We start from the raw sequence: 26268 nt of genomic DNA on the forward strand, positions 1-26268 counted from the left end.
CGTTAAGCGGGCATTAATCGAGGTTATGTTTTGCTCCCTCGGGTGAGAATATTCTGTAAAATTAGACATAGTATTATAGATTTGAAATTAACGTATTTTGAACGTAACAATCGTTCACCTCGATAAAATAAAGTTATTACGATCGAGATATAGCGTACTTAAACTGCAAATAATCAAGTTACTTAATTTTAAACTAGCTTCACAAACTTCGTTTTGCTACTTTGACCTTTGCTCAAATTATTTCAGTCACGGGCGTTCGAGGGAGTGGTCGGTAGCATCACCTTACATGTGCCCAGAGAGTTCGGCAACATCCCCCACCCCGTGAGCTTCCCCAGCTCCTGAATGTCCATCCAGGTTTTCCTGTTTTCTCGGCTTCACATCCAGTATCGCCAGCTTGACTGCCGACTGTGAGATGATTCCATTAGCTGTCAGTATCTTCGCCCGCCTAACTTGGCCGTCTACTCCCTTAGTTGCCTCTAGAACTCGTCCTCTCGTCCAGGTATTTCTTGCTTTCTCATTGATGATAATTACGAGATCTCCAGGTTCAATCGGTTTGACACTCTCGAACCACTACTTAGTACGTCGCGTCAACAGGAAGATACTCAAGTATCCATCTTCGCTAAAATTTATCCACCATATTCTGCGTGAGTTTGTAGCGATCTCGTAGGATACTGTTCTCATCTACCAGAGCTGTTTCCGGTTGATTTATTCCACTTGATCCATACAAAAGAAAATGATTTGGCGTTAGAGCCTCATCATCTGCGTCGTCCAATGGCACGTACGTCAGGGGTCTTGAGTTGATAACCCCCTCTGCCTCCAAAAGTATCGTCTCCAGAATCTCGTCACTGCCGTATACTGTGTTGTCAGATATTACCTTCATAGCCGTTTTCACGGACCTCACCAAGCGCTCCCACAGTCCACCCATATGTGGAGCAGCTGGAACATTGAAGTGCCAGGTGGTGTATGCATTCGTGAAAGTAGTAGCGCACTCACGGTTATTGTGTTGCATTATCTGTTGTTCCTCCGTTAGCTGGCGATTGGCTCCAACAAAGTTGGTACCATTATCGGAATACACTTCAACTGGTGCACCCCTACGTGCAATGAATCTTCTGAATGCCATAATGCACGACTGTGTAGAGAGGCTATGTGTAATCTCCAAGTGAACGGCCCTCACTGTGAGGCACGTAAAAAGGGCTATCCACCGTTTCACAACACTTCGTCCTACCTTTACTTCTAGTGGCCCAAAGTAATCCACACCAACAAATGTAAACGCACGTATAAAAGGTGTGAGCCGTATTTTAGGCAGTGGCGCCATCATTGGTGCCCTCGGAGTTGCATTTCTCACCTTGCACCGTTGACAGTTTCTTGTTATTTTCTTGATTAGATTTCGAAGTCCAGCTATGTAAAATGACTGTCGCATTTCATTGTGCACAGTTTCGTTATTTCCGTGAAGTAGGCGTCGATGGGAGCTATCCGTGATAAGTATAGTGATGGGATGTTGCTTATGCAAAATTACAGGAAATTTAGCAGAATATGACGCCTCTGGAGCAGCTTCTATTCGACTTCCCATCCGGATAACACCATCTGCATCGAGAAAGGGATTCAAACGATAGAGGGGACTAGATTTACTAATTGTCCCGTCATTCATCATTATAGCCAATTCGTCGGTATAGATTTGAGCCTGCGCTTGTCGTAATAGCGTACTTTCAGCTGCTTGAATTTCACGTGTATGCAATACTGAACATCTTTCGTTGTAGGTTAACTTCTTTTGCAGAATACTAATTGCACGATGCACGTTTGCAGTAGCTCTTAACAGCCGATTCCAGTTAGAAAACCGGGACACATCAATGAGTTGTGGCATTACGGTACAGTGGTGCAGGAACACAGGACGTAGTTCCTCCAAAGTAGTACTCTTATTAGAATGAACAGTATCAGTAGGCCAGTCCTTCTCATTTTTCAACAGGAACTCCGGCCCGGAGAACCAGCGATTGCCGGCGTGGAATGTTGGCCCAGAATTCCATTTCGTGGCCTCATCAGCGACATTTAGACAGGTGGGTACATACCTCCATTCATCGATGTTACTAGACGAGAGTATTTGTCCAACGCGAAATCCGACAAATTGATGATATTTTCGGCTATCTGAACGAAGCCAGGCCAGCACAGTGCTCGAATCCGTCCAAAAGAATCTCTTGTCTATCGGGAGCGTCATTGATGAGCAGATGGATTGCATAAGGCGGGTTCCCATCATAGCCGCTTGCAGTTCCAATCGAGGGATTGAGAGTGGTTTAAGTGGCGACACTTTAGTTTTGGAAGCTATTAACGTGCATCGTCGCCCTCCGATACAATCTAATACGACATAGGCGGCACAGGCATAGGCGGATTCGCTTGCATCCACGAACATATGCACCTGAAGTTCTCTTAGGGCATTGGATGGCATATCGCCGAAGTAGCACCGTGGCACCCGTACTTCATTGATGTGTGTTAGCAGTTCCAACCAACGGTACCACATATCTAGCAGATGTTCGGGGATAGGATCGTCCCAGTTAGCACCACTTCTCCAGATTTCCTGCATAATAACTTTTCCGTGGATGGTATAATGGGAAATAAATCCTAGCGGGTCGAATAATCTCATAACTAGCTGAAGCACCTGCCTCTTCGTTGGCGTTATACACCCACTAATCAGCATTTGGTTGTTTAGACATGATACGTCGAATGTGAATATGTCATTTACTGGATCCCATACCAATCCCAATACTCGATCGGCCGTCATATGCTTGTCGCAGTTGATTGGCTTTCCAGACGAAACACCTGTTTCTCCGATTGCATGTAGAACCTCCGGTGAATTCGATTTGAACTTCTTTACTTCGAACCCAGCGGCTGCATGTATAGTTTTGACTTGATCTACGAGCTGAATTGCTTCCTTCACCGTATCTGTGCTATCAAGAAAATCATCCACATAGTGGTTTTCAATAATAGCTTTGGCAGCTCGTGGGTAGGCCGCGACATGTTCTTCAACATTTCTGTTTTTAATAAACTGTGCCGAACAGGGTGAACATGTGGCACCGAACGTGGCGACATCCATTATGTATATGCCGATTTCTTCGGCAGGATTGTTTCTCCACAAAAAACGTTGGTATTGTTTATCAGCTGGTCGAATCACGATTTGGTGGAACATTTCGCAGATGTCACCACAAACTGCGATACTGCGTTCCCGGAATCTAAGGATTACTGCTATCAACGACACGTGCAGATCGGGTCCTTTGAGTAGCATGTCATTGATGCAAACACCTTGCGCCTTTGCTGCGGCATCCCAAATCAGTCTAAGTTTTCCAGGATTTTTTGGACTAGTTACCACACCCAGTGGAAGATACCACACGTGTCGGGGGTCTGTTCGTCGAAGTTCTTCAGACGTCGCTTTGTGCGCATATCCCTTTTCTATGTAAGCCGCTATCTGTTGCTGTACATTTAGGGAAAGTTCTGGGTGACGTTCCATGCGCCTTTCCAGACTTTTCAAACGACCCTTTGCCATGGAAAAAACTGTCTGGAAGCGTTGGGTTGTCTATTTTCCAGAGCAGTCCGGTCTCATAGCGGTTTACCGGATTCCCATGTCGAACGGTTGTCCGTTCTAGAATTTGACGTGCGCGCTTTTCTTCTTAAGCTGCAGGTCTGATCGTAACAGCGCTCTCCTCAAATGCGAAGTAGCATCTCATAGCGTCGTGTAACGACTGGTTGGTCATTATTTTATGGTGATGAACGATCGATTTTTTCGTTTGTTTTGGTTTACCTGATTGTTTCCCGAATACGGACCAGCCCAACCTGGTTTTGACGGCGATAGGTCCTTCGTTTCGTTCTTCTCGTGTTTTCAGTGAAGTTAGCAGACGTACGGAATAACTTTGCAATGGTAGCCCAATCAAGTGTGGATATTGAACAGACATAATTTCGTAGTTGAAGGATTGCTTCGGTAAATTCAGCTCGCCGACGGTCAGCACATTATCGATGGTGTATTTTTGTTGCAAGTTTTCTCCCGCGATCGTTAAACTTATGCACTTGGATTCCTTCTCTTCTCTCGAAACGTTTCCCGTCCATGAAAGCCAAAGGGATGAAGACGGTCCATCCATGCCTAGATGCCCGGCGACTTCGGCATCGAGTAGAGTTGAACTTGACCCTTCATCCAAAAATGCAAATATATTGACAGTCTTGCCATTCCCGAATAGTTTCACAGGTACGTATCGGAACAGTGAGAATGTGTGACTTTGGTGATGGTTCTGATGGACTTGCACGTCGTTACTAGCGATGGGGTTGTTCTAGCTGCGGAGCATGCAGTAGTTGATTGTGGCGCGCTCGACAACCTTGACTGCCACATTCTCTTTTTGATCTGCACGGCCATCTCCGATGCGTCACCAAACAAGTTCTGCAGAGATTCTTCAGATGAATAACTTTCCATCGAGCTTTGACGGTTATGGCTTTAAAGGGTTGGCAATCAAAAATGTAATGTGTGGTTGCATCGCAATATGAACAGCCTTTATCCATCCATTCTTGTGGTACGGTTTCAGAATTACTTTACTTGATCGTCAGACCCGTGGAATGGATCCAGTGTATGAACAAATAGCTTCTCTCTTTGTTTATCTGTACGATTGCTTTTCGGGTGCCCTTGGTATGCATCTGAATTTATCAACAGGTCTAAGCCAAACACACTTAATTTGATATAAAGCTATTAAACGTCACCAAGTTGACATCCTTATGTGCTTGCTTGTAGCTGCTCTACTGCAGCTTAAACTAGTCGGTAGCTTTTCCACTAGCTCGTTGAGTAGTAACGGGTTTTCTACATGTTTGTGTTGTTGTGAGACGATCATGTGGTCTATGAGGATTTCTGGTCTTCCATATAACATTCGAAGTGTTCCCATCACACTGTCCACCGAGGAAGGAAGCAACAAGCGGCTCCTCACGGACTCCAGTGCATTTCCACGGAGGCATCGTTGAAGTCGGGCTAAATTTTCTGCGTCACTGTAGACGGAGCTGCGCCTGTCTCGACCTTTTGCTTGATGCAGATGTGTAGGCTGAAGCTGTCGAGCTGGATCCGGCAGCTGCTTGAGCCTTAAGTTTACAAGCTTCACAGGTCCAGGTTCGATCCAGCTATGGAATCGGAGACACCTGCGCATCCGTAGTGCTCCCACGCAACACAAGCGTCACATCCGACCATGTTGTCGGCATCGTCTGGTCTAGTACACTTCTTGCAGTGTCTGTTTTCCGAGGAATCTTCCATCGTGGCGTCTCGGAAATGAAATCTTTGAAGTTTGTTCTCGTACCCGAGGTGGCCCTTCGATTCAAACACCGTTCTGCAGTTGCCAGTGCGGCAGCTTCAAAGCTGTAAATTTATTATTATGGATCATTATAGGTTTAACAATGTTCACAAATACGGAAGTATACATTTCAGTGTTCACCACGTTAAGCGGGCATTAATCGAGGTTATGTTTTGCTCCCTCGGGTGAGAATATTCTGTAAAATTAGACATAGTATTATAGATTTGAAATTAACGTATTTTGAACGTAACAATCGTTCACCTCGATAAAATAAAGTTATTACGATCGAGATATAGCGTAGTTAAACTGCAAATAATCAAGTTACTTAATTTTAAACTAGCTTCACAAACTTCGTTTGCTACTTTGACGTTTGCTCAAATTATTTCAGTCACGGGCGTTCGAGAGAGTGGTCGGTAGCATCACCTTACATGTGCCCAGAGAGTTCGGCAACAGTCGGTTTACCTCCAAAGGCAATTGATCTGCAACTTGACTGGGACAGTTTAACTGTTGTTGCTGTGGAGTACTGGCTAAACCAATATTAGTTGAGCGCGCGAATCTACTGCGCTGCTGCTCGTTTATACCCTGGCCTTGGAAAGGGTCCGATGAATTGAAATCGTGAGTGTTACTAACCGGGATTCCTGTCGGACTGGGCTAACAGTTCTGGACTGTCTCGCCCTACGCGATTAATTTTGGGAACTGCTCCATTCGACGCATCTCGCAATGGCCACAATGGATGTGTCTCTAAATTACGTTGCTGCAACTCCAAACGCCATGTCCGAAGTTGATCTTGAAGATCCTGCATTGCCTGACGATCGTTTATTTAATTCTTCTCGACATTTCTGAAGCTGCGATTTGAGTAGACTCATATCATCTGTTGCTAGTTTTCGTGCTTCAGCTTCTACTCGTTTCGCGTTTCGCTTGATAACAACTGCTCGCTTTGGTACAATCCTGTCCTTTAAATGGAAGTCATCAGCTGATCGATTTGTTGCTACAATCGCTGTCATGGAGAGACTGAGTGGCTCTTTGGTTTTGATTGCATCTATAGCAGTTTGTTGTTCCCCAGGCAAACGATCGTCTCTGTTTACATTGGCAGGTATGTTCGCACGAACAGAAGAAGTCTTCGTGCCAGTGAGCGTATTACGTTCAGGGAGCTACGCTGCTACTTGGCCTACCCACTCGGTTACGAGCTTCTCTCGATATCGACCTTCAATCTCCTCAATCCTGCTACGAACACTGCGAGTCTCAGCTTCTTCTTCCAACGCACACTGCTCCAGTAGATCATACTTAGCTTTTACAAATTCCTTTTCCATGTTGATCTCCAATTGCTTTTTACGTAGCTCTTTCTCTTCTGCCAACCGTTGAAGGCTGATCTCTAGCAGAGCTCTACGGTTCAAGGACGTCGTGTGGTTTGAGGTAGATCGCGGCGGTGGAATGGGCAAACATTGGTTGACCTTAGCACACGAGAAATGCCACCAAGCAGTGTATTTATCACACTGTACGATATCGTCGGCCGTATCAGGACGATCGCATCCAGCGCAGGTGTAGGAGTCTTCATTAGATGTGCTTGTTTTCGACATTTGTGGCGAAATTCTTAATGTTTTGTTCGGGAATATCAAAACGGTTCCTTTAGCGTGATGCTTTAAGAATTTCGGTTCGGATTGTTTGGTAACTCTATCCCTCGAACAAACTTGCATTCACTGTAGGGTTATGATCTAATTCAATAACGAGTATAACTTTATGATACACTTTAAACGGCTCTTCAGATTTTACTGGGATTGCTGCTCAGTTGGATACAACATGCAAAATATCTCCCTCTAATCTGATACTGAATTCAATTGATTGATCCTTCATCCGAATATTTAGCACTTGGATTATATGGGTAATGGAAACTTTACTTTCATAGAAATATGTTATTTTAACTAGCTAATAAGATTTTTGCGAATAATATACACCATGCATGTGGTCACTGTATTGCTCGAACTATCTATCTGCCGTTGTCTGGATGTAGTTGTCTATCGCTACGCTTTCGTCCCTATCTTAGTCTCGTAGTATTAGACATCAGTTGGCATGGTTGCCAGAGGCGGGGTGACGTCTCCAACACTTCCACACAATCACAAAACCTCCTGTGACACCTATGAGATGTTCTCTGCATCTTTCTTAAGTAGGTGTCCAACTAACCATCCTTCCCCTTCCTCAGCATTCGCAAGGACGTGGCCAGGACAGATCTCGACTATTGGAAAGTGCATCGCTTCCATCTAAGAGGTTGTGATTAGTCCCAAATCATTATCTGTGGTAACGGATGAAAGTGATGGTACTCTCGTACAATAGTCTTGGCTTGTACCACCTACAAATTTGTGCGAATTGCTCAATGCTAATGCTAATGCTAATATCTGACAGTCAAAAAGCATTGAATGCTTTGGAATTAGCAACATGCACATCCAAACTCGTTTGGACTGAACACATGTCACTCCAAAACATGGGTAGTCGTAACAAAGTGAACCTGTACTGGGTTCCTGGTCATTGTGGCATTGAAGGCAATGAACAAGCTGATATGCTGGCCAGACTTGGTTCATCTCGACAATTCATAGATATCGAACCATTTTGTGCTGTATCTGCGTATTCTCATAGAATGGAACTCAAATCTTGAGAACATTTTAAAATAGAGGGCATCTGGAAAAACAATTTGATTGCGAGGCAATCTAAACGTTTCATCACACCAAACGTATTTATCACTCGCAAAATTTTAGACCTTTCAAAAAAAATTAGAAAGAGATTACAGTTCTTCAACAGGAATTTTGGTCGTTCTGGGAAATGGAATTCTGGGAAATACCATTCTGGGGAACTGATTCTGGGGATTGGTATTCTGGACATTGACATACAACCGCCCCGTATAGTCGGGAACACACAATGAAATCAATACATTTTCAAAAGTGCATTCCAACAATTTCCAAACGCATTTTTTGTCATTCATCGACGTAATATGAAAGGTTACATTCTCTAGTATAAGTCAACTACATTTGAACGATGTTTTTTGAGCTTTTCAGCGCTTTTCGAAACGATTTCCTTTGGTGGCACATATTGCCCCCACCACCCCAACTCGAAAGTCGAAATATAAATATCACTCTATAGGGAGTAACACAAACGTATTCGGAGCCTCTCCTCCAGACGGACGCCTGAGCAATTTGCAGGCTACCGAAGAGCGCCTGACAACAAATGTATCAATCAGTTAAGTTAAGTTATAAAGCTTATAAGCATTCATCCTAGATCACATTCCTTAGTCACTACATGGTTGCAGACAGAGACAGAGGCAGGCCTCGAAAATAACGCCAAAATGCTTAGAAACCGCAAATCCACACGATTGTTCGCGCAAATGCAATTTTACACTGTACGAAGGTTCATGCCACATTCGAATCGATGAGTAAAAAATAACAAAAATTTCATTTAATGAGCCCTATATTCGTTTCATAATTTAACTGCATATATTACGAATCTCGTACTGACATAATCGACAGAAAATTTGCTTGGAGTTAGAACACTTAATAACGGAAATAGGATCATGGAAGCCGTTAACCTAACCTGGTTTACAAAATAGAAAGGTCCATTCCTCTCGGAATACTACGAAAACTAATGATCACCTACCGTCCCGCGTCCGAGACCGCCATTAGTCGATCACCATACTGCAATCCGGTTTGGTGCCACCGTCGACACCGCTGCCCGTCTTCATCGTGCCGCCACCTTCCGCTTCCTTCTGTCGGCCGACGGAGCTGCCGCCCGACGACGGTGACAAATCGTACCGCGCGTAGAACAGCAAGTATGGCGTTATCACGTGCCTCCGATTCGGCGACAGAAGCTCCTCGAACTCCACCTGGGACATGATTTTGATCTTATCGTCGTCGCACATGTGCCACAGCTGTTGACTTAGACTCTGCTCGAACGCTGCCAGCGTCGTCGGTGACCCACCGGAACCCGTCGCCGTCGTCGACGACAGCCCATTCGCCATCGAGTTGATGTAGTTCATGTGACTTTCGAGCGTGTTGGCGTTACCGCCACCACCGATACCGTCCAGGATGACCCCGTTATTGGTGTCCGTTACAGAACTAGACGAGTTACAACTACTGCCATTACCACTACCGTATAAACTAAGATGACTATTTTTCGGATGAATGCCGCAGCAGTTCAAGCCGGCACAAGGGATTCGGCTGGCCAGCGCGCCAGTTGGAGTCCCATTGCTGTTGGGGCTATTGCTTCCCGAATGCGAACCAAATGAGGCCTGTTCGAGGTAAACATTATTTAATTCACCGGAAAAAATGTCTTGACTTAAAACAAATAACTCACCGTATTGCTGCTTCCCGTACTGGAACCGTTGATTAGATTAAGACTCTCTATTCCATTTATCATTTTATTGACGGCAATGCCTTTGTTCTTCTTACTCATATCACCAGCACTGGACGCCTTTTTGCCCCCAAAGAACTTCTTCAATCCTTTCTCGCTGTTGCTCTTAACTGACGAAATACTTCCCACGCTTCCCCCACTAACACTGTTACTGCCCGCCAGACCATCCAGCGATCCCCCGGACAAAAACAGCTGCTTCCGTCGGTCCTTACCACAGCCCAGATACTCGGCGTGCGCATCCAGCGAACTGGTGTAGGCAATGTAATGTCCCACCGACATCCGCGCACCCACATGCGTTATCACACTGTACAATCGATAGATGTGCGGCTTATCACAGTCCTGCTTATTCAAACACGTATTACAGAAGCACCGCAGCACAAACGGCGTCGGAATGTAACTGTTGATCTTCTCCATGTCCCCGTTGAAGCGCTTTAGCTGCAGAATCAACTGCCGGGGAAGCACCTCGAACGAAATCGATCGGATGGCTTCCCGGTAGCCGCAACATTCCTCGCACCGGTACTTGTTGTCACCGCGGAAGTACTCCTTCGTTATGCAAGAGTTCTGCCGAATAACAAGCATTACGATTGCACACTCAAAACAGAAAGCCTTCAAATACAAAAACATACCTGATAGAACAATTGGGGATTTTTGGCCGCATCGCAGACCTCGCTGGACGCGATCGGGATCGCGATGTCGATCATGGTTTCCTTCTGCTCGGTGCACGTCTCGCAGGCCAAACACTTGGTCTCGGCGACGGTCACACCCTCGAAGTCATCGCGAAAGAAATCCAACCCGAGCGCCTGCAGCCGGTCCCGTACCAGCTGCTCGTCTGCCGCGGAGTTCGTTTTGGCAAAAAGGGCGGCCAGCGGGTCGGACGCATCGCCACCGCCACCACCACCGGATGCGGCGGCTTTGGGCAGGGTGGTGGCTCCACTGCTTCCACCGCCACCGTTGTTGGACGGCGGTTTGGGCGTTTTTACCGATTCCTTCCGCCGGCGGAAGGGCCATCCAATGTTTTTCGTTTCCGGTACGTACGTTTCTATGCACTCCGGGACCGAGGGGCATCTGTAATGGAAGCGATTTGTGGTATTATGGCAATGCTTGAAAAGAGAGGCTGGTCTAATGAATGGACCTAATGAACGCTATTTGCCGGCATGGAGGTGTGGAAAAGCTGATGGAGGGTTGTTGGATTGGAATTAAAAAGGATTCGGACTGTATTTGAATTAGGTTTGAATTGAAATGCAGCTCAATTCAATTTGACTTGAATTGAAAAAAAAAACTTGAATTGAATTTAGGACTAATTTGAATAGTTTATAAAATTGTATTGTAGATTGAGTTTAGTTTATATTTGAATTTAAATAAGTTGAATAAAAATAGGAAATTTACTTCCTCATCTCCTTGTAATTTCATTCACCGCTAAAATTCAAAAGACTTAGCACTTTGACTCTAACGCTACATGAATGTTTTCTGCTGTGTCAGTGTTCCTTCACGCCGTTCTATAAACAGCACTTGCATGAATTTTCTTGATTCGACTCGACTCGAACGCAAACAGCACCGAATCGAGTTCAACTACATGCGACTCAAAGTCACCAATCATTTGTAAATTAAGCGAGAAATAGTTATATTTTCTACCAACAATCAATCTTACGTTGTAGAATTATCGTATAAAAGCATTTAATTGTAAACAATAAGTATGAAAGGATGCCCTTCTTAGCCTAGCGGTGAAATGCTCGGCCTTAAAGCAAGACCATGCTGAGGGGTTAGTTAGCGGCTAGCGGCAGTATACTGCCTGTAATCGCATAACTGTCCCATATGACTTTTCATCATTTTTAAGGTTTGATGACTAATGGTTATATTTTGGTTTATATTTGTATGCTTTTAAATAAAACTGTGTAATCAACAAAAAATATGTTCAAAATCTAAATCAAGTTTGTACGAATATTTTATTTAAGTACTCAGAGGTGGTGTGAATAATGTTGGCTAAGATTAATGTGTTATACGTGTTTTTTTTGAACGCGTATTTTCGGTTTCAAATAAGGTAGTTTAAAATATTTCACATCTTTTCTCTCTACCCAACTATGTGTATCGAAATTGAACAACAGTCGATCGCGTTTGAATCACAAACATGTGCTTCTGCCTGTCGTATTGAGGCGGGTTTGCTTCTGCTACGACAATAGAGGCTTGTTTGCAGCCGTTTGATCATTTATTCATCCACTTAGAATTCATTTGTTGATCAAAATCATTATCATATCAGGGGGGAAGGGGAATTTAATTTCTTTTTGCTCTTTTTTCGTTTCAGAGAGCGAGCAAAGGCGCCTAAACCTAGGCTATTAGCCAGGGCAAGGCTAATACCTTCGCCCCATCCGAGGAAAATCATCGGCAAGCATAATGGAGTGACATAAATCTCTTAGCAAAATCACTCCCAACGTATTTCCACAAATTTTCTATCATTTGCTTATAATGATACTCCTAAACCACTTACCCTACCCACCATCCAATTCCTTGACATCTATGAGGGCGTCGGTGAGTCGCTGGCCTCTCGTTAAGTAGATGTCATATCATCATTTCCTTCCCTTTCCTAGTAACGGAGAAGATGGGCGTGGCCGGCAATGATAGCTTTCATGTTTTATCATTTTGGACACCAATTGGATTTCCATTGAATCCCAAATGGAAATCCATAAGCAATTGGGGTAAGAAAGGTAAAGAATATACATGACAACTATCAGTATGCAATCTACGAAATACTCCGTTACAACGCAACGCAACGCAACGCTTTTAAATAAAACTGTGTAATTTGTTCTAAAAATTTCAAAAAAAATGCCAAGTCGATTTGTCCCATCTTGAAAGTAATCGGATTTGAGTCCCATTGTGAAAGTAACCGTACAATATGTCCCATAAACATGAATTTTAACTGACTCTGGTTCAGGAAGATTATCTTTTCTTGTTTTTATTATGACAAATGTCCTTAGAACTCTTATCTCGGCCAGCGGATGATGTTTAAGGCCCGGTCATACCAAATTGAGATTGAACAGAGTAGAAACCCATTGGATATTATTTCCCAAAAGATTACTAAACACTTGATCTACCATAAGTCTATGCAAACACGTTGGGACAATGTCACATTATCTTTTGTGGATATACTAATGTCCAGAGGATGGTTGGCTTGCTCTGTCGATTCACATGTTTCACAACTTTCGTGTTCTCATTTCACGATAAAAATGAACATTTTTATAATTTGGCTATAAAACTAGTCTAGAACTCTTATTACAGGAAAGTACGATAGCAATTACAATCGTTTTGGTGCATGTACACGACGGTAATGCGAAATGCACGATTTGTAATTCTTGATGTAACTTCCTACAGAATTCAACGTAGTGGGACAGGATATGCGATTACTTTCCCTTCCAACAGGCAAAGTAACCGCATATCCTGTCCCATGGATTATTTTCGTAAAAATAAGCAAAAATCATTTTAATAATGCAAGGCATAGTAAAAGATACATATTTTTACACCACACTGGCGTGAAAAATGTTTGAAAAGCATTTCAATCAAGCAACGCTGAAGAAAATATTGATTATATTTTGAATGATCATTTTCTCAATCTGCTATTTTTTCATATGGGACTGATATGCGGTTACAGGCAGTATATGTTAGGTATAAGATTTCTTCAAACCACACAAGTTATCTATTCTCACTTCCAAGAAATAATCGCTCTCGTGAATTTGTAAATTGTTTGTCTGATTGATTACTTAAAATATTAACTAGAAGGTTGAAATTAATGTTTATCCAAAAAATGTCCCCGGTTTTTGCAGTTCTTTGACATATCACTATTCCAGGAGATCACCATTTATAAAGTATGAACAATAAATTCAATTATGTATAACCACTCCCAGCACTTGCACTTCCAATACCTACCCGGGAGGAATAGAACCGTTCTACGTCTTGTTACGTGCGCTCACATTTTTAAACTACTCACGCCCGCGGTTAACTTCAGTCTCAGCTAGCTACGGCGATGCGAAGCAATTAATAACACCACCACCTCAACTCCGCACTCCACAGTACATCGCATCATGTTGATCCATATACCGATTCACGCCACATATTCGCTTTCAGCACATCAGCAGTATAACTGGAGCCGCTATTTTAACGCCAATAGGATGCCTATGAACCCATATTTGTAACATTTGCAGTTTTTGTTTATTTCGAGTTAAGCTTGTGAAGCGTCTCCAGTTGATGGTCGTTTCAGCTGACTAGGCGATATCAATACATACCAATTTGGCAATGATATGTTGTAGGTAATAATGCGAATATCATCTTCCAAACGTAGGATTTAACATTTTCGTACATTTTCAGGATAGAGTTAAAGCGAAAGTAAATGAACCTTTTGTTTGAGAAACTGCATCTGCATTTTTGGCCAAAATGAGATTTTTCTGAATCCTTGCCCAAAATACGTATTCAATTTTGATGACGATGTAACTACATGGAACGACTTTCCTTCTGCCTTATGCATTGGAACAGAACACGATTTTCATCCCATTTTATCACTGAAACCCCAGATTGATCCACCTAGGGGTGATGATGCCTTTCTCGATTCAATCGTTTGGTTTCGCCATAGTCAAAGACGATGTTGATAGACAGAGACCCGCGAAGAGTGAAACCCAAAATACCAATCGAATGAAAGTCAAACGAAGTACCAAACGAACAAATTAAACAAACATTACCAATCGATACAAAATGCGAGAACACCACAGAAATTATGAACAAGATTGAAAAGTTAAGTAAATGAAGCTTTTTCCAGAGTTTTCATAACAGGTCAATTGTATTTAATCATATTTCAAGACAAAATTTTCAAAACGAACTGCTTTTGTAAACAAAAATTCAAACGACGATTTGACGAATCTGATAGCTCTCCCACGCAAACCACCATCAACAGGTAGCGGAATCATTCAGCTACCTATTGATGGTATTGGTTTGCGTGGGAGAGCTATCAGATTCGTCAAATCGTCGTTTGAAACTTTGTTTACAAAAGCAGATAAGTCGTTTTGAAAATTTTGTCTTGATTTGTTGTTGAATATGTGGCAATAGTGTCAAAGAAGGCAGGATATATAATTGGGGTAAACAAAATAACTGCTCACACTGAGAGTCACTTCAAGTTCTCACAGATTTGAATGTTGCCAATTGCACAGAACTTTTTTGATTGTTTTAATTTTTTTGTCTTTCAGCCTAAAATGACTCAAATTTAAGCCAATGAATGTTATTTGTGTGCAATTGGGTTACTTATGACCTTTTCAGCGGGAAATAATTAAACCTAACCTACACCAGTTTTATATGTAAGTTCATATAAAAGTGGTGAACGTTATAATCATCCTCGCTGTAAAACAAACAAATTGTATACAAATAACATTCATACAGATCAAAATCTCCTCGAAACCCGGGTATAACGTATAACTTCTCCTCCAAGCCACTTAGGAATCCTGCGCGAATTCCCACCCCTCTGAATGCAGTTTGGCTTTCACTTGTAATCCAATCAAGAATCCCATCAGAATCCTATCCTGATCCTACTCGGAATCCTATTCGGAATCATCTCTCAATCCTGCTCGGATTCCACTCGGAATCTTGTTCGGATTCCATTGGGAAACCTATCCGAATTCCACTCGAGATCCAGCCCTTATTTCATTCGCAATCCTGTACGAATTCCACTCGGTATCCACTATCCAGTACAGATTTCCTTCGAAATAAATTAAAAAAACGGGAACACTGAAATTTTAACACCTAAAAGACAACGGACAAGACACATAACACCCAGTGGACCAGTGGAGAAATTTTCGATCGCGAAACATTTCTTCTTTACCGAGCGAGAATCGATAGCACATGCATCTAGACCAGCGGTTTTCAACCTGGGGTACATGTACTCCTGGGGGTACCTTCGCTGTTCTCAGGGGATACCTCGGACAAAAATGCGTAATGGCGGATGTATTAAAGTTTGATTCAAAACTTATTTATAAAGTTTTGATTATTAGTATTCTCAAACAGTATATTGTGCATAATGCACATGGCGATTAGTAAAGGAAAGAGTTCTGAATCTTTCCATCCCAACCACCTCATGAAGGGATGGCACAGTGTATGGGACAAAACATCAAATGGTCAAAAAGTCGAATGAATTTAAAAATGTACCAGATTGAATAATATGATTCTTACCATGCTTTTGAACTAATATCTTGAATCAAAAGGTTCGGAAAGCTTTATTTAATAGACATGGAAGGACTTTCTCTAAAAAGCTCAGTAGCATCGTTGCAAGATACTAGGAAGCCTCATTTCAAGAGGCTCGGAAGCCTCCTTTCAAGAGGCTCGGAAGCCTCCTTTCAAGAGGCTCGGAAGCCTCCTTTAAAGAGGCTCGAAAGCCTCCTCTCAAGAGGCTCGGAAACCTTCTTTCAAGAGGCTCGGAAGCCTCCTTTCAAGGGGCTCAGAAGCCTCCTTTCAAGAGGCTCGGAAGCCTTCTTTCAAGAGCTTCGGAAGCCTTCTTTCAAGAGCCTCGGATGCCTCCTTTCAAGAGCCTCGGAAGCCTCGGAAGAAGGGACCTCTTAAGCCTCCTTTCAAGAGGCTCGGAAGCCTCCTTTCAAGAGGCTCGGAAGCCTCCTGTCAAGAGGCTCGGAAGCCTCCTGTCAAGAGGCTCAGGCCTCCTGTCAAGAGGCTCAGAAGCCTCCTGTCAAGAGGCTCAGAAGCCTCCTGTCAAGAGGCTCAGAGCCTCCTGTCAAGAGGCTCAGAAGCCTCCTGTCAAGAGGCTCAGGAAGCCTCCTGTCAAGAGGCTCGGAAGCCTCCTGTCAAGAGGCTCGGAAGCCTCCTGTCAAGAGGCTCGGAAGCCTTCTGTCAAGAGGCTCAAAAGCCTTCTGTCAAGAGGCTCAGACGCATCCTATCAAGAGGCTCGGAAGCCTCCTTTCAAGAGGCTCGGAAGCCTCCTTTCAAGAGGCTCGGAAGCCTCCTTTCAAGAGGCTCGGAAGCCTCCTTTCAAGAGGCTCGGAAGCCTTCTTTCAAGAGCTTCGGAAGCCTTCTTTCAAGAGCCTCGGAAGCCTTCTTTCAAGAGCCTCGGAAGCCTCCTTTCAAGAGGCTCGGAAGCCTCCTTTCAAGAGGCTCGGAAGCCTCCTTTCAAGGGACCTCTTAAGCCTCCTTTCAAGAGGCTCGGAAGCCTTCTTTCAAGAGGCTCGGAAGCCTCCTTTCAAGAGGCTCGGAAGCCTTCTTTCAAGAGCCTCGGAAGCCTCCTTTCAAGAGGCTCGGAAGCCTCCTTTCAAGAGCTTCGGAAGCCTTCTTTCAAGAGCCTCGGAAGCCTCCTTTCAAGAGGCTCGGAAGCCTCCTTTCAAGAGGCTCGGAAGCCTCCTTTCAAGGGACCTCTTAAGCCTCCTTTCAAGAGGCTCGGAAGCCTCCTTTCAAGAGGCTCGGAAGCCTCCTTTCAAGAGGCTCGGAAGCCTCCTTTCAAGAGGCTCGGAAGCCTTCTTTCGAGAGGCTCGGAAGCCTTCTTTCGAGAGGCTCGGAAGCCTTCTTTCGAGAGCTTCGGAAGCCTTCTTTCAAGAGCTTCGGAAGCCTTCTTTCAAGAGCCTCGGAAGCCTTCTTTCAAGAGCCTCGGAAGCCTCCTTTCAAGAGCCTCGGATGCCTCCTTTCAAGAGGCTCGGAAGCCTCCTTTCAAGAGGCTCGGAAGCCTTCTTTCGAGAGCTTCGGAAGCCTTCTTTCAAGAGCCTCGGAAGCCTCCTTTCAAGAGCCTCGGATGCCTCCTTTCAAGAGGCTCGGAAGCCTCCTTTCAAGAGGCTCGGAAGCCTCCTTTCAAGAGGCTCGGAAGCCTCCTTTCAAGAGACTCGGAAGCCTCCTTTCAAGAGGCTCAGAGCCTCCTTTCAAAAGGCTCAAGCCTCCTTTCAAGGGACCTCTTAAGCCTCCTTTCAAGAGGCTCGGAAGCCTCCTTTCAAGAGGCTCAGGCCTCCTTTCAAGAGGCTCAGAAGCCTCCTGTCAAGAGGCTCAGAAGCCTCCTGTCAAGAGGCTCAGAAGCCTCCTGTCAAGAGGCTCAGAAGCCTCCTGTCAAGAGGCTCAGAAGCCTCCTGTCAAGAGGCTCAGAAGCCTCCTGTCAAGAGGCTCAGAAGCCTCCTGTCAAGAGGCTCAGAAGCCTTCTGTCAAGAGGCTCAGAAGCCTTCTGTCAAGAGGCTCAGAAGCCTCCTGTCAAGAGGCTCAGAAGCCTCCTTTCAAGAGGCTCAGAAGCCTCCTTTCAAAAGGCTCAAGCCTCCTTTCAAGAGGCTCAGGAAGCCTCCTTTCAAGAGGCTCAGAAGCCTTCTTTCAAGAGCTTCAGAAGCCTTCTTTCAAGAGCCTCAGAAGCCTTCTTTCAAGCGCCTCAGATGCTTCCTTTCAAGAGGCTCAGGCCTCCTTTCAAGAGGCTCAGAAGCCTCCTTTCAAGGGACCTCTTAAGCCTCCTTTCAAGAGGCTCAGAAGCCTCCTTTCAAGAGGATCAGAAGCCTCTTTTCAAGAGGCTCGGAAGCCTTCTTTCAAGACCCTCGGAACCCTCCTTTCAAGAGGCTCGGAAGCCTTCTTTCGAAAGGTTCGGAACCCTCCTTTCATAAGCCTCAGAAACCTCCTTTCAAAAGGCTCGGAAGCCTCCTTTCAAGAGGCTCGGAAACCTCCTTTCAAGAGGCTCGGAAGCCTCCTTTCAAAAGGTTCGAAGCCTCCTTTCAAGGGACCTCTTAAGCCTCCTTTCCTCTCAAGAGGCTCGGAAACCTTCTTTCAAGAGGCTCGGAAGCCTCCTTTCAAGAGGCTCGGAAGCCTCCTGTCAAGAGGCTCAGGCCTTCTTTCAAGAGGCTCAGGCCTTCTTTCAAGAGCCTCGGAAGCCTCCTTTCAAGAGCCTCGGATGCCTCCTTTCAAGAGGCTCGGAAGCCTCCTTTCAAGAGGCTCGGAAGCCTCCTTTCAAAAGGCTCGGAAGCCTCCTTTCAAGGGACCTCTTAAGCCTCCTTTCAAGAGGCTCGGAAGCCTTCTTTCAAGAGGCTCGGAAGCCTCCTTTCAAGAGGCTCGGAAGCCTCCTTTCAAGATCCTCGGAAGCCTCCTTTCAAGAGGCTCAGGCCTCCTGCCAAGAGGCTCAGAAGCCTCCTGCCAAGAGGCTCAGAAGCCTCCTGTCAAGAGGCTCAGAAGCCTTCTGTCAAGAGGCTCAAGTCTCCTGTCAAGAGGCTCAGGCCTCCTTTCAAGAGGCTGGGAAGCCTCCTTCCAAGAGGCTGGAAGCCTCCTTCCAAGAGGCTCAGGCCTCCTTTCAAGAGGCTCAGGCCTCCTTTCAAGAGGCTCAAGCCTTCTTTCAAGAGGCTCAGGCCTTCTTTCAAGAGGCTCAGGAAGCCTCCTTTCAAGAGGCTCAGGCCTCCTTTCAAGAGGCTCAGGCCTTCTTTCAAGAGGCTCAGAGCCTTCTTTCAAGAGGCTCAGAAGCCTTCTTCAAGAGGCTCAGAAGCCTTCTTTCAAGAGGCTCAGGCCTCCTTTCAAGAGGCTCAGAAGCCTCCTTTCAAGAGGCTCAGAAGCCTCCTTTCAAGAGGCTCAGAAGCCTCCTTTCAAGAGGCTCAGAAGCCTCCTTTCAAGAGGCTCAGAAGCCTCCTTTCAAGAGGCTCAAGTCTCCTTTCAAGAGGCTCAGGCCTCCTTTCAAGAGGCTCAGAGCCTTCTTTCAAGAGGCTCAGAGCCTCCTTTCAAGAGGCTCAGAAGCCTCCTTTCAAGAGGCTCAGGCCTCCTTTCAAGAGGCTCAGAAGCCTCCTTTCAAGAGGCTTGGAAGCCTCCTTTCAAGGGGCTCAGGCCTCCTTTCAAGAGGCTCAGGCCTCCTTTCAAGAGGCTCAGAAGCCTCCTTTCAAGAGGCTCAGGCCTCCTTTCAAGAGGCCTCAGAAGGCTCCTTTCAAGAGGCTCAGAAGCCTCCTTTCAAGAGGCTCAGGCCTCCTTTCAAGAGGCTCAGAAGCCTCCTTTCAAGAGGCTCAGAAGCCTCCTTTCAAGAGGCCTCAGGCCTCCTTTCAAGAGGCTCGGAAGCCTCCTTTCAAGAGGCTCAGGCCTCCTTTCAAGAGGCTCAGAAGCCTCCTTTCAAGAGGCTCAGAAGCCTTCTTTCAAGAGGCTCAGAAGCCTCCTTTCAAGAGGCTCAGAAGCCTCCTTTCAAGAGGCCTCAGAAGCCTCCTTTCAAGAGGCTCAAGCCTCCTTTCAAGAGGCTCAGAAGCCTCCTTTCAAAAGGCTCGGAAGCCGCCTTCAAAGAGGCTCGGAAGCCTTTTTTTCAAGAGGCTCGGAAGCCTTTTTTCAAGAGGCTCGAAAGCTTTCTTACAAGAGGCTCGGTAGCCTTCATTCAAGAGGCTCGAAAGCTTTCTTACAAGAGGCTCAGAAGCCGCCTTTCAAGAAGCTCAGAAGCCTTCATTCAAGAGGCTCGGAAGCCTTCTTACATGAGACTTAGATGCCTTCTTTCAAAAGGCTTGGAAGCCTTATTTTGAGAGGCTCGGAACCCTTCTTACAAGAGGCTCGAAAGCCGCGTTTTAAGAGGCACGGAAGCCTTCATTCAAGAGGCTCGGAAGTCTCCTTTCACTATAAGAGGCTTGGAATTCTTTCAAATGGCTGAAGCGTCGTTTCAAGATGCTTAGACGCCTTCTTTCAAGAGGCTTGGAAGCCTCCAAAATTCATAAAAGTCTTGTAGAAACCTGAGTAGCACACTTGTTGCAAGTCTGTTGCCGCAACTCATATTAGGTCACATTTAAGTTGCTGCAACCAAATCTGTTCAAAATGTGCTACTTGGGACGCTTGATGTATAAACTTTATATGAACTGGAAAGTTCCAGGTCCGTTTTTCGTATATATCATTATGAGGGGGTACCTCAATGAGTGCAAAAGTTCGAAGGGGTACCTCTCAAGGAAAAGGTTGAGAACCGCTGGTCTAGACGATTCACGTCGCTAACCGCACGGCCACGAAACTCACTGTCCGAATTTCACTTTGAATCCTGACCGGATCGCACTATGAGTTTTGTCCGGATTCCACTCGAAAACCTATGCGGATTCTACTCGAATTCCTGTCCGGATTCCACTTGAAATCCTAACCGGAATTCAGCCTAGATTCTACTCGAAATCATGTACATATTTCTCTTTGAATTTTCGGATGCCACTCGAATGCTTGTCCGGATTCTATTCGAAAAACTGTCTGGATCTATTCTAAATATAGTTCGGATTCCACTCGGATTTCAGTCTCGGCATCGTGTCCACATTTCACTCGAAATCCTCTCCGCATTCCATTCGAAATCCAGTCCGTATTCCATTCGCAATCCTGTCTTGATTCTACAAGAAATTCATTCGAATACTGTGCCACGGTGTGTCTATGGGGAAACGTTATTTTTCAAAAATCAGTATCTCTGAAACATCCACCACGTGGAAGTAGATGCTCTCCTCTTTCATATAGTGGGTAAACTAAAATGTTCTATCGGGGGATCTAGAACAATTTTTATTTTTTTTTTCACTATTTTTGGTGCAAATTCCATAGAAATCTCAAATGATAGCCGATTTAACCCCCTCAAAAATGTATGGAAAAATGACCCCCGATAGAACATTTTAAAAATGCACCTACGTGAAAGAGGAAAACCTATACTTTCGTGTAGTGAGTGTTTTAGAGATACTGATTTTTTGAAAATAAGCCTCTTCGGACAAACACACCGTGGTGCAGATTCCACTCGGCATCCTGCCCAGATTCCACTCGGAAACCAGACCGCATTCTACTCGAATCCTGTCCGAATTCCACTCTGAATTCTGTCCGGATTCCACCCGGAATCAAGTCAGAATTCCACCCGGAATCCAGTCCGGTTTCCACTCGGAATCCTGATTCTATTCTACTCAAAATCTAGTAAGGATTCCAATCTTGGAATCCTATCAGCATTCCATTTTAAATCCAGTCCGTATTTCATTTGGAATATCCGGATTCTACTCGGAATTCATTTCAAATTTCTTTCGTTCGGAAAAAAAAATGTTCGGAATTCTGTCCGTATTCTACTCTGAATCCAGACCGGATTGCACTCAGAATTCATTCCAGATACCATTCGGAATCCAGACGGATTTCATTCGAAATCCAGTCCGAAATCCATTCGCAAGTCTGTCCGGAATCCTCTCAGAAACCTGTTCAGATTCCCCTCGAAATCCAATCGGGATTTTACTCAGAATCCTGTCCGAATTCCACTCTGAATCCTGTACGGATTTTATTGTGAATTTTGTCTAGATTCCGCTCGAAAAAATGTGCGAATTCTAGTCGGAATCCTGTCCGGGTTCCACCCGGAATCTATTCCGGTCTCTACCCGTAATCCAGTCCGTATTCCATTCGCAATCCTGTCCGGATTCCACACGGAATTAATTCCCCTCGAAATCCTGTCCGGATTCCTTTTGAAATCCTAACCGGATTCCACCCGGAAACCAAACCGCATTCCACCCGGAATTCCAATTCCACTTGGAATTCAGCCCGGATTCCACTCTGAATGCTGTCCGGATTCCACTCGAAAACTTGTTCTAGTCGAAATTCTGTCCGGATTCCACCAGTCCGTATGTATTTCATTTGCAATGCTATCCGGATTCTACTCGGAATCCAGTCCGGATTGGCCTCAGAATCCATTCCAGATACCATTCGGATTCCACTCAACATCCTGCCCGGATTCCCCTCAGAATGCTGTCCGAATTTCTTTTAAAATCCCTACCGGATTCCACTCGTAATCCAGCCCGGTTTTCACTCTGGATTATGTACAGATTCCACTCAAAAACTTTTCCGAGTTCTAGTCGGAATCCTGTCCGGATTCCACCCGAAATCCAGTTCGGATTCCACCCGGAATCTAGTCAGGATTCCACCCGGAATCCAGTCCGAATTTCACTCGGAATCCTGACTGTATTAAACTCAAAATCTAGTTCGGGTTCCACTCAGATTCCAGTCTCGGAATCCTGTCAGCATTCCATTTGGAATCCAGTCTTTATTTCATTTGCAATGCTGTCCAAATTCCACTCGGAATTCATTCCAAACTTCACTCGGAATTCTGTCCGTATTACACTCGGAATCCAGTCCGGATTGCACTCAGAATCCATTCCAGATACCATTTGGAATCCAGTCCGGATTCCGCTCGGAATCCAGTCCGGATTCCACTCTGAACCCATTCCGGATTCCACAAGGAATGCAGCCTAGGCTCCACTCGGAATCCAGTCCGTATACCACTCGAAATTCTATCCGAATGCCACTCGGGTTTCTGTCAAAATTCCGCTCGGAATCCGGTACGGAATTCACTCGTAATTATGTTTGTATTTACTCGAAATCCTGTACGGAATCCACTCGAAATTTTGTTTGAAATCTAATCGACATCCATCAGTCCGTATTTTACTCGCACTGCGACGGGAGGTTTGGCTTATCTAATGGCAAGGACCAATGGCCAGGTTGGCAAGGACCGATTTCAAGAGTTCAAAACACGACCGCACTTTAGAACTACAAATCATTTATTAGCTTAACTACAATATTAAATTTAATCTTCTTCGGCACAGCTACTGCGGCTGCGATCAAGTGTACGGGTGAAAGTGAACTGGTCTCGTCGACGGCACTGCGGTGGCTTGAGCTTCGTTGATGAAGGAAAACTAATGTCGTTTTCGGTTTTAAACCTGGGTCAGGTCCGACCCCGACTCTGAATAACCGAACGAAAAACGAATCGGGATCGAGTCAGTATGATGGTATTAGTGAGAACTTAATCCCTATCATCTGTTTTGTTTACAATTCGCACTTTTATCAGCTGGCAGAAACAGACATATTTTGAATACTGAATTTTGTTATTAGTGTCCTTTTTTTCTTGTTTTATGAATTGTGGGGGAAATCAGACGTTTCTTCTGTTAATTGTTTAATGACTAAAATGACTATTAATCCATCAATAAATTAATGTGATTAGGAGCTTGTGATGAATGACGACGGCAATGTGGATTGCCGTGAAAGAATTCATGCCAATCCGTTTTTCCCGATAAACTATTATGCTGATTCTAGTATATGGGTAACAGTGATTGTGTTACAGTAGATTTGAATTATCAATTATGTCATTGAAATGGAATAGAACAAGAAAATATTAAAGCAGTTGAGATTTGGGGCCTTTTATTTTAAAACAAATAATCAGATCGCACAAGAGTTGAACAGCATTCTTTTTTGCTTTTTGCATTTTTTTTTTGCTCTTTTTCCCCCAAGAGGGGACCCTTTGAGATAAATTGCGATTTCGTCAGAACTGCAAAAACCAAATATACAAGAGAGGCCAATCATTTGTCACTACATAATCTAAACAGGAGATTCAACATAATAAATATCAATGGGATAAAATATGTCTTTGTCGGTTTTTTAATGAATTGCAAGTAAAAACCCTTCTTCCACTCAAAAATTACGCTCAATTCGTATAAAAACTGTTCCTAAATAAACATTTGAATATATTCATGAATAATCATTTATAAATAAATACAATAAATTTGTTGATGTCAATATAGTTGCCAAAGCCTTATAAATGGTTAATGCCAGGGTTAATACATTATGTTTATATTCTTCAAATCCGTAACCTTGAACAAATTATCCACAGAACTGCAATAATGAATAAAATAATGGTATGAACATTTTCGTATAAATAACTTCATAGCGGCAGATACTCTGGTACGCTTTTTTCCCATTGATATAGCAATTATACCTAAAGTATATGTTCGAATACACAACGTAATAGTGAATAAATAGCAGCATCACTGCATTTTATAAATCACATTTTCAACAAAATTTTCTACCCTCATTTTGTTTATAATGGAGCTACCATTTGAGGTAATCAGCGAAAAATATGTTGATATCTGAATGCGATTCACCATCAGAGAAGTTTGGAGACAGCACAAAATTAAAATAATCCATTTTTGCGTGGAAAACAGCAACAAAATTGATAAATTTAACAAATGAAACAAACAAAATCAAATACCCATCCGTGTCTTTTACGTTTTCATTTTTCTTTAGCGTAAACATAAACACCAGTTTGACAGTTTGTGTTCGAATGTATTGGTGAACCTAGGTTGGATCTCGATAAATCGGCAGAGCGAACCTCATTCATTTTGGGTCGGATCTGGTGCGGATCGCGATCCAACCTGAACGAATAACCGAACGTTTTGACAGCAGTTAGAGCGGATCCGGTGCAGAACTAGGTTCGACCCAGCAATAACCGAAAACGACATAACTGTACTCCGCCGTCGCTGCTATCGTCGGCGTCGAAAGAAACAGAAACGTGTAACTTGCAGATGGGGTGTTGGTGGTTGTGTGTTCGGATGAAGTTTCAGTTGCTGGGCAGTGACGCCGCTTCCGAAGGGGTCGGAACACGTATTCTACAATTCCATTTTGAATCTTGTCCGAATTTCACTCGGAATCAAATCGGGATTCCTGTGCGGATTCCACTCAAAATTATGTTTAGATTCCACTTGGAATTTCGTTCAGATTCTACTCAGAATCCTATCCAGATTCCCCTCGAGGTCCAGTCCGGAGGTATCTCGATCTCGTCCGTATTACACTCGGAATCATGTACGGATTCCACTTAAAATTATGACCGGATTTTATTCGGAATTATCTCCGGACTTCGCTCTGAATCCTGTTCGGATTCCAGTCGGAATCCAGTCGGTATTCCACTCAAAATTCCACTTGGAATCCTGTCCGGATTCTACTCGGTATTCAGTTCAGATTCCACTTGGAAACCGATCAGGATTCCACTCGGAATCCTGTTCGTATTTTACTCGGAATTCAATCCAAATTCCACTCGAAAACCTATCCGGTTTCTACACGGAATCCATTCCACTCGAAATTCTATCCAAATTCCACTCGGATTTTCGCACAGATTCCACTCGGAATCCCTCCACCCACTCCACTCAGGATCCAGTCCGGATCCCACTCGGAATCCTGTTCAGATTCTACTCGAAATCTACTCGCAATCCTGCCTGGATTCCACCCGGCATTTTGTCCGGATTCTACTCAAAATACTGACGGGAGCCCACTCGAAGCTCTTGCCGGATTCCCCACGGAATTTGGTCAGGATTCCCCTCGGTATCCTGCAAAAATACGGAAACTAGTCCGGAATCTCTTCGGAATACAGACCGATTTCCCTTCGCAATCCAGCGCAGGTCCCTCTAAATGCTCTGTTCTGTCCTGATTTTCGACGGAATCATGTTTGGATTCCATCAGAATCCAGTCCGGATTCCCTTTGGAATCCTGTAAGAGTTCTGCTCGGAATCCATCGATGATCCCGCCTCGGAATATAGACTGGATTCCACTCCTAATTCTTTAAGGATTCCCTACAGAATTCAGTCCAGATCGTCCACGGAACCAACGTTCTCAAAACGGGTATTGCCGTTGGAGTTTCGCACATGATAATGACGGAGTTCCACTTAATATCCTTTGGGAATTTTACCTGGCAACATGTTAAAGCGAGAGCTGGACATCGCTCAGGATGAAGATCTTTCAAGCCGACCCTTTGCACCACCGGAGGTGTACTACAGGACCCATAAGTAACTAAATAAATAATCTCCCCAAGTTTACGTTCGGATCTTGTCGATATTTA

General features: G+C 44.4%; 2 protein-coding genes across 3 annotated transcripts in view; both read right to left on the minus strand.

The window, feature by feature from the left end:
- Positions 1-619: 619 nt before the first annotated feature.
- Positions 620-3529, minus strand: LOC134207541 (uncharacterized). The gene has a single exon (XM_062683246.1). The coding sequence runs from the start codon at positions 3527-3529 to the stop codon at positions 620-622; it is 2910 nt and encodes a 969-aa protein (XP_062539230.1).
- Positions 3530-8735: 5206 nt separating this feature from the next.
- Positions 8736-26268, minus strand: part of LOC134207871 (uncharacterized) — a 54238-nt gene continuing 36705 nt past the window's right edge. For both annotated transcript variants that reach the window (XM_062683847.1, XM_062683848.1), the window contains exons 3-5: positions 10319-10757; positions 9636-10253; positions 8736-9570 (exon numbers count right to left, since the gene is read on the minus strand). In XM_062683847.1, the coding sequence (XP_062539831.1) occupies positions 8962-9570; positions 9636-10253; positions 10319-10757 (1666 nt within the window). In that variant the 3' untranslated portion in view covers positions 8736-8961. The remainder of the gene's footprint in view (positions 9571-9635; positions 10254-10318; positions 10758-26268) is intronic.

The sequence above is a fragment of the Armigeres subalbatus genome, chromosome 1 (assembly GCF_024139115.2).
Source record: "Armigeres subalbatus isolate Guangzhou_Male chromosome 1, GZ_Asu_2, whole genome shotgun sequence".
Lineage (NCBI taxonomy): Eukaryota > Metazoa > Arthropoda > Insecta > Diptera > Culicidae > Armigeres > Armigeres subalbatus.

Coding starts and splice junctions, on each gene's coding strand:
- LOC134207541 (XM_062683246.1), bottom strand. CDS start 3,529: ATGGCAAAGGGTCGTTTGAAAAGTCTGGAAAGGCGCATGGAACGTCAC.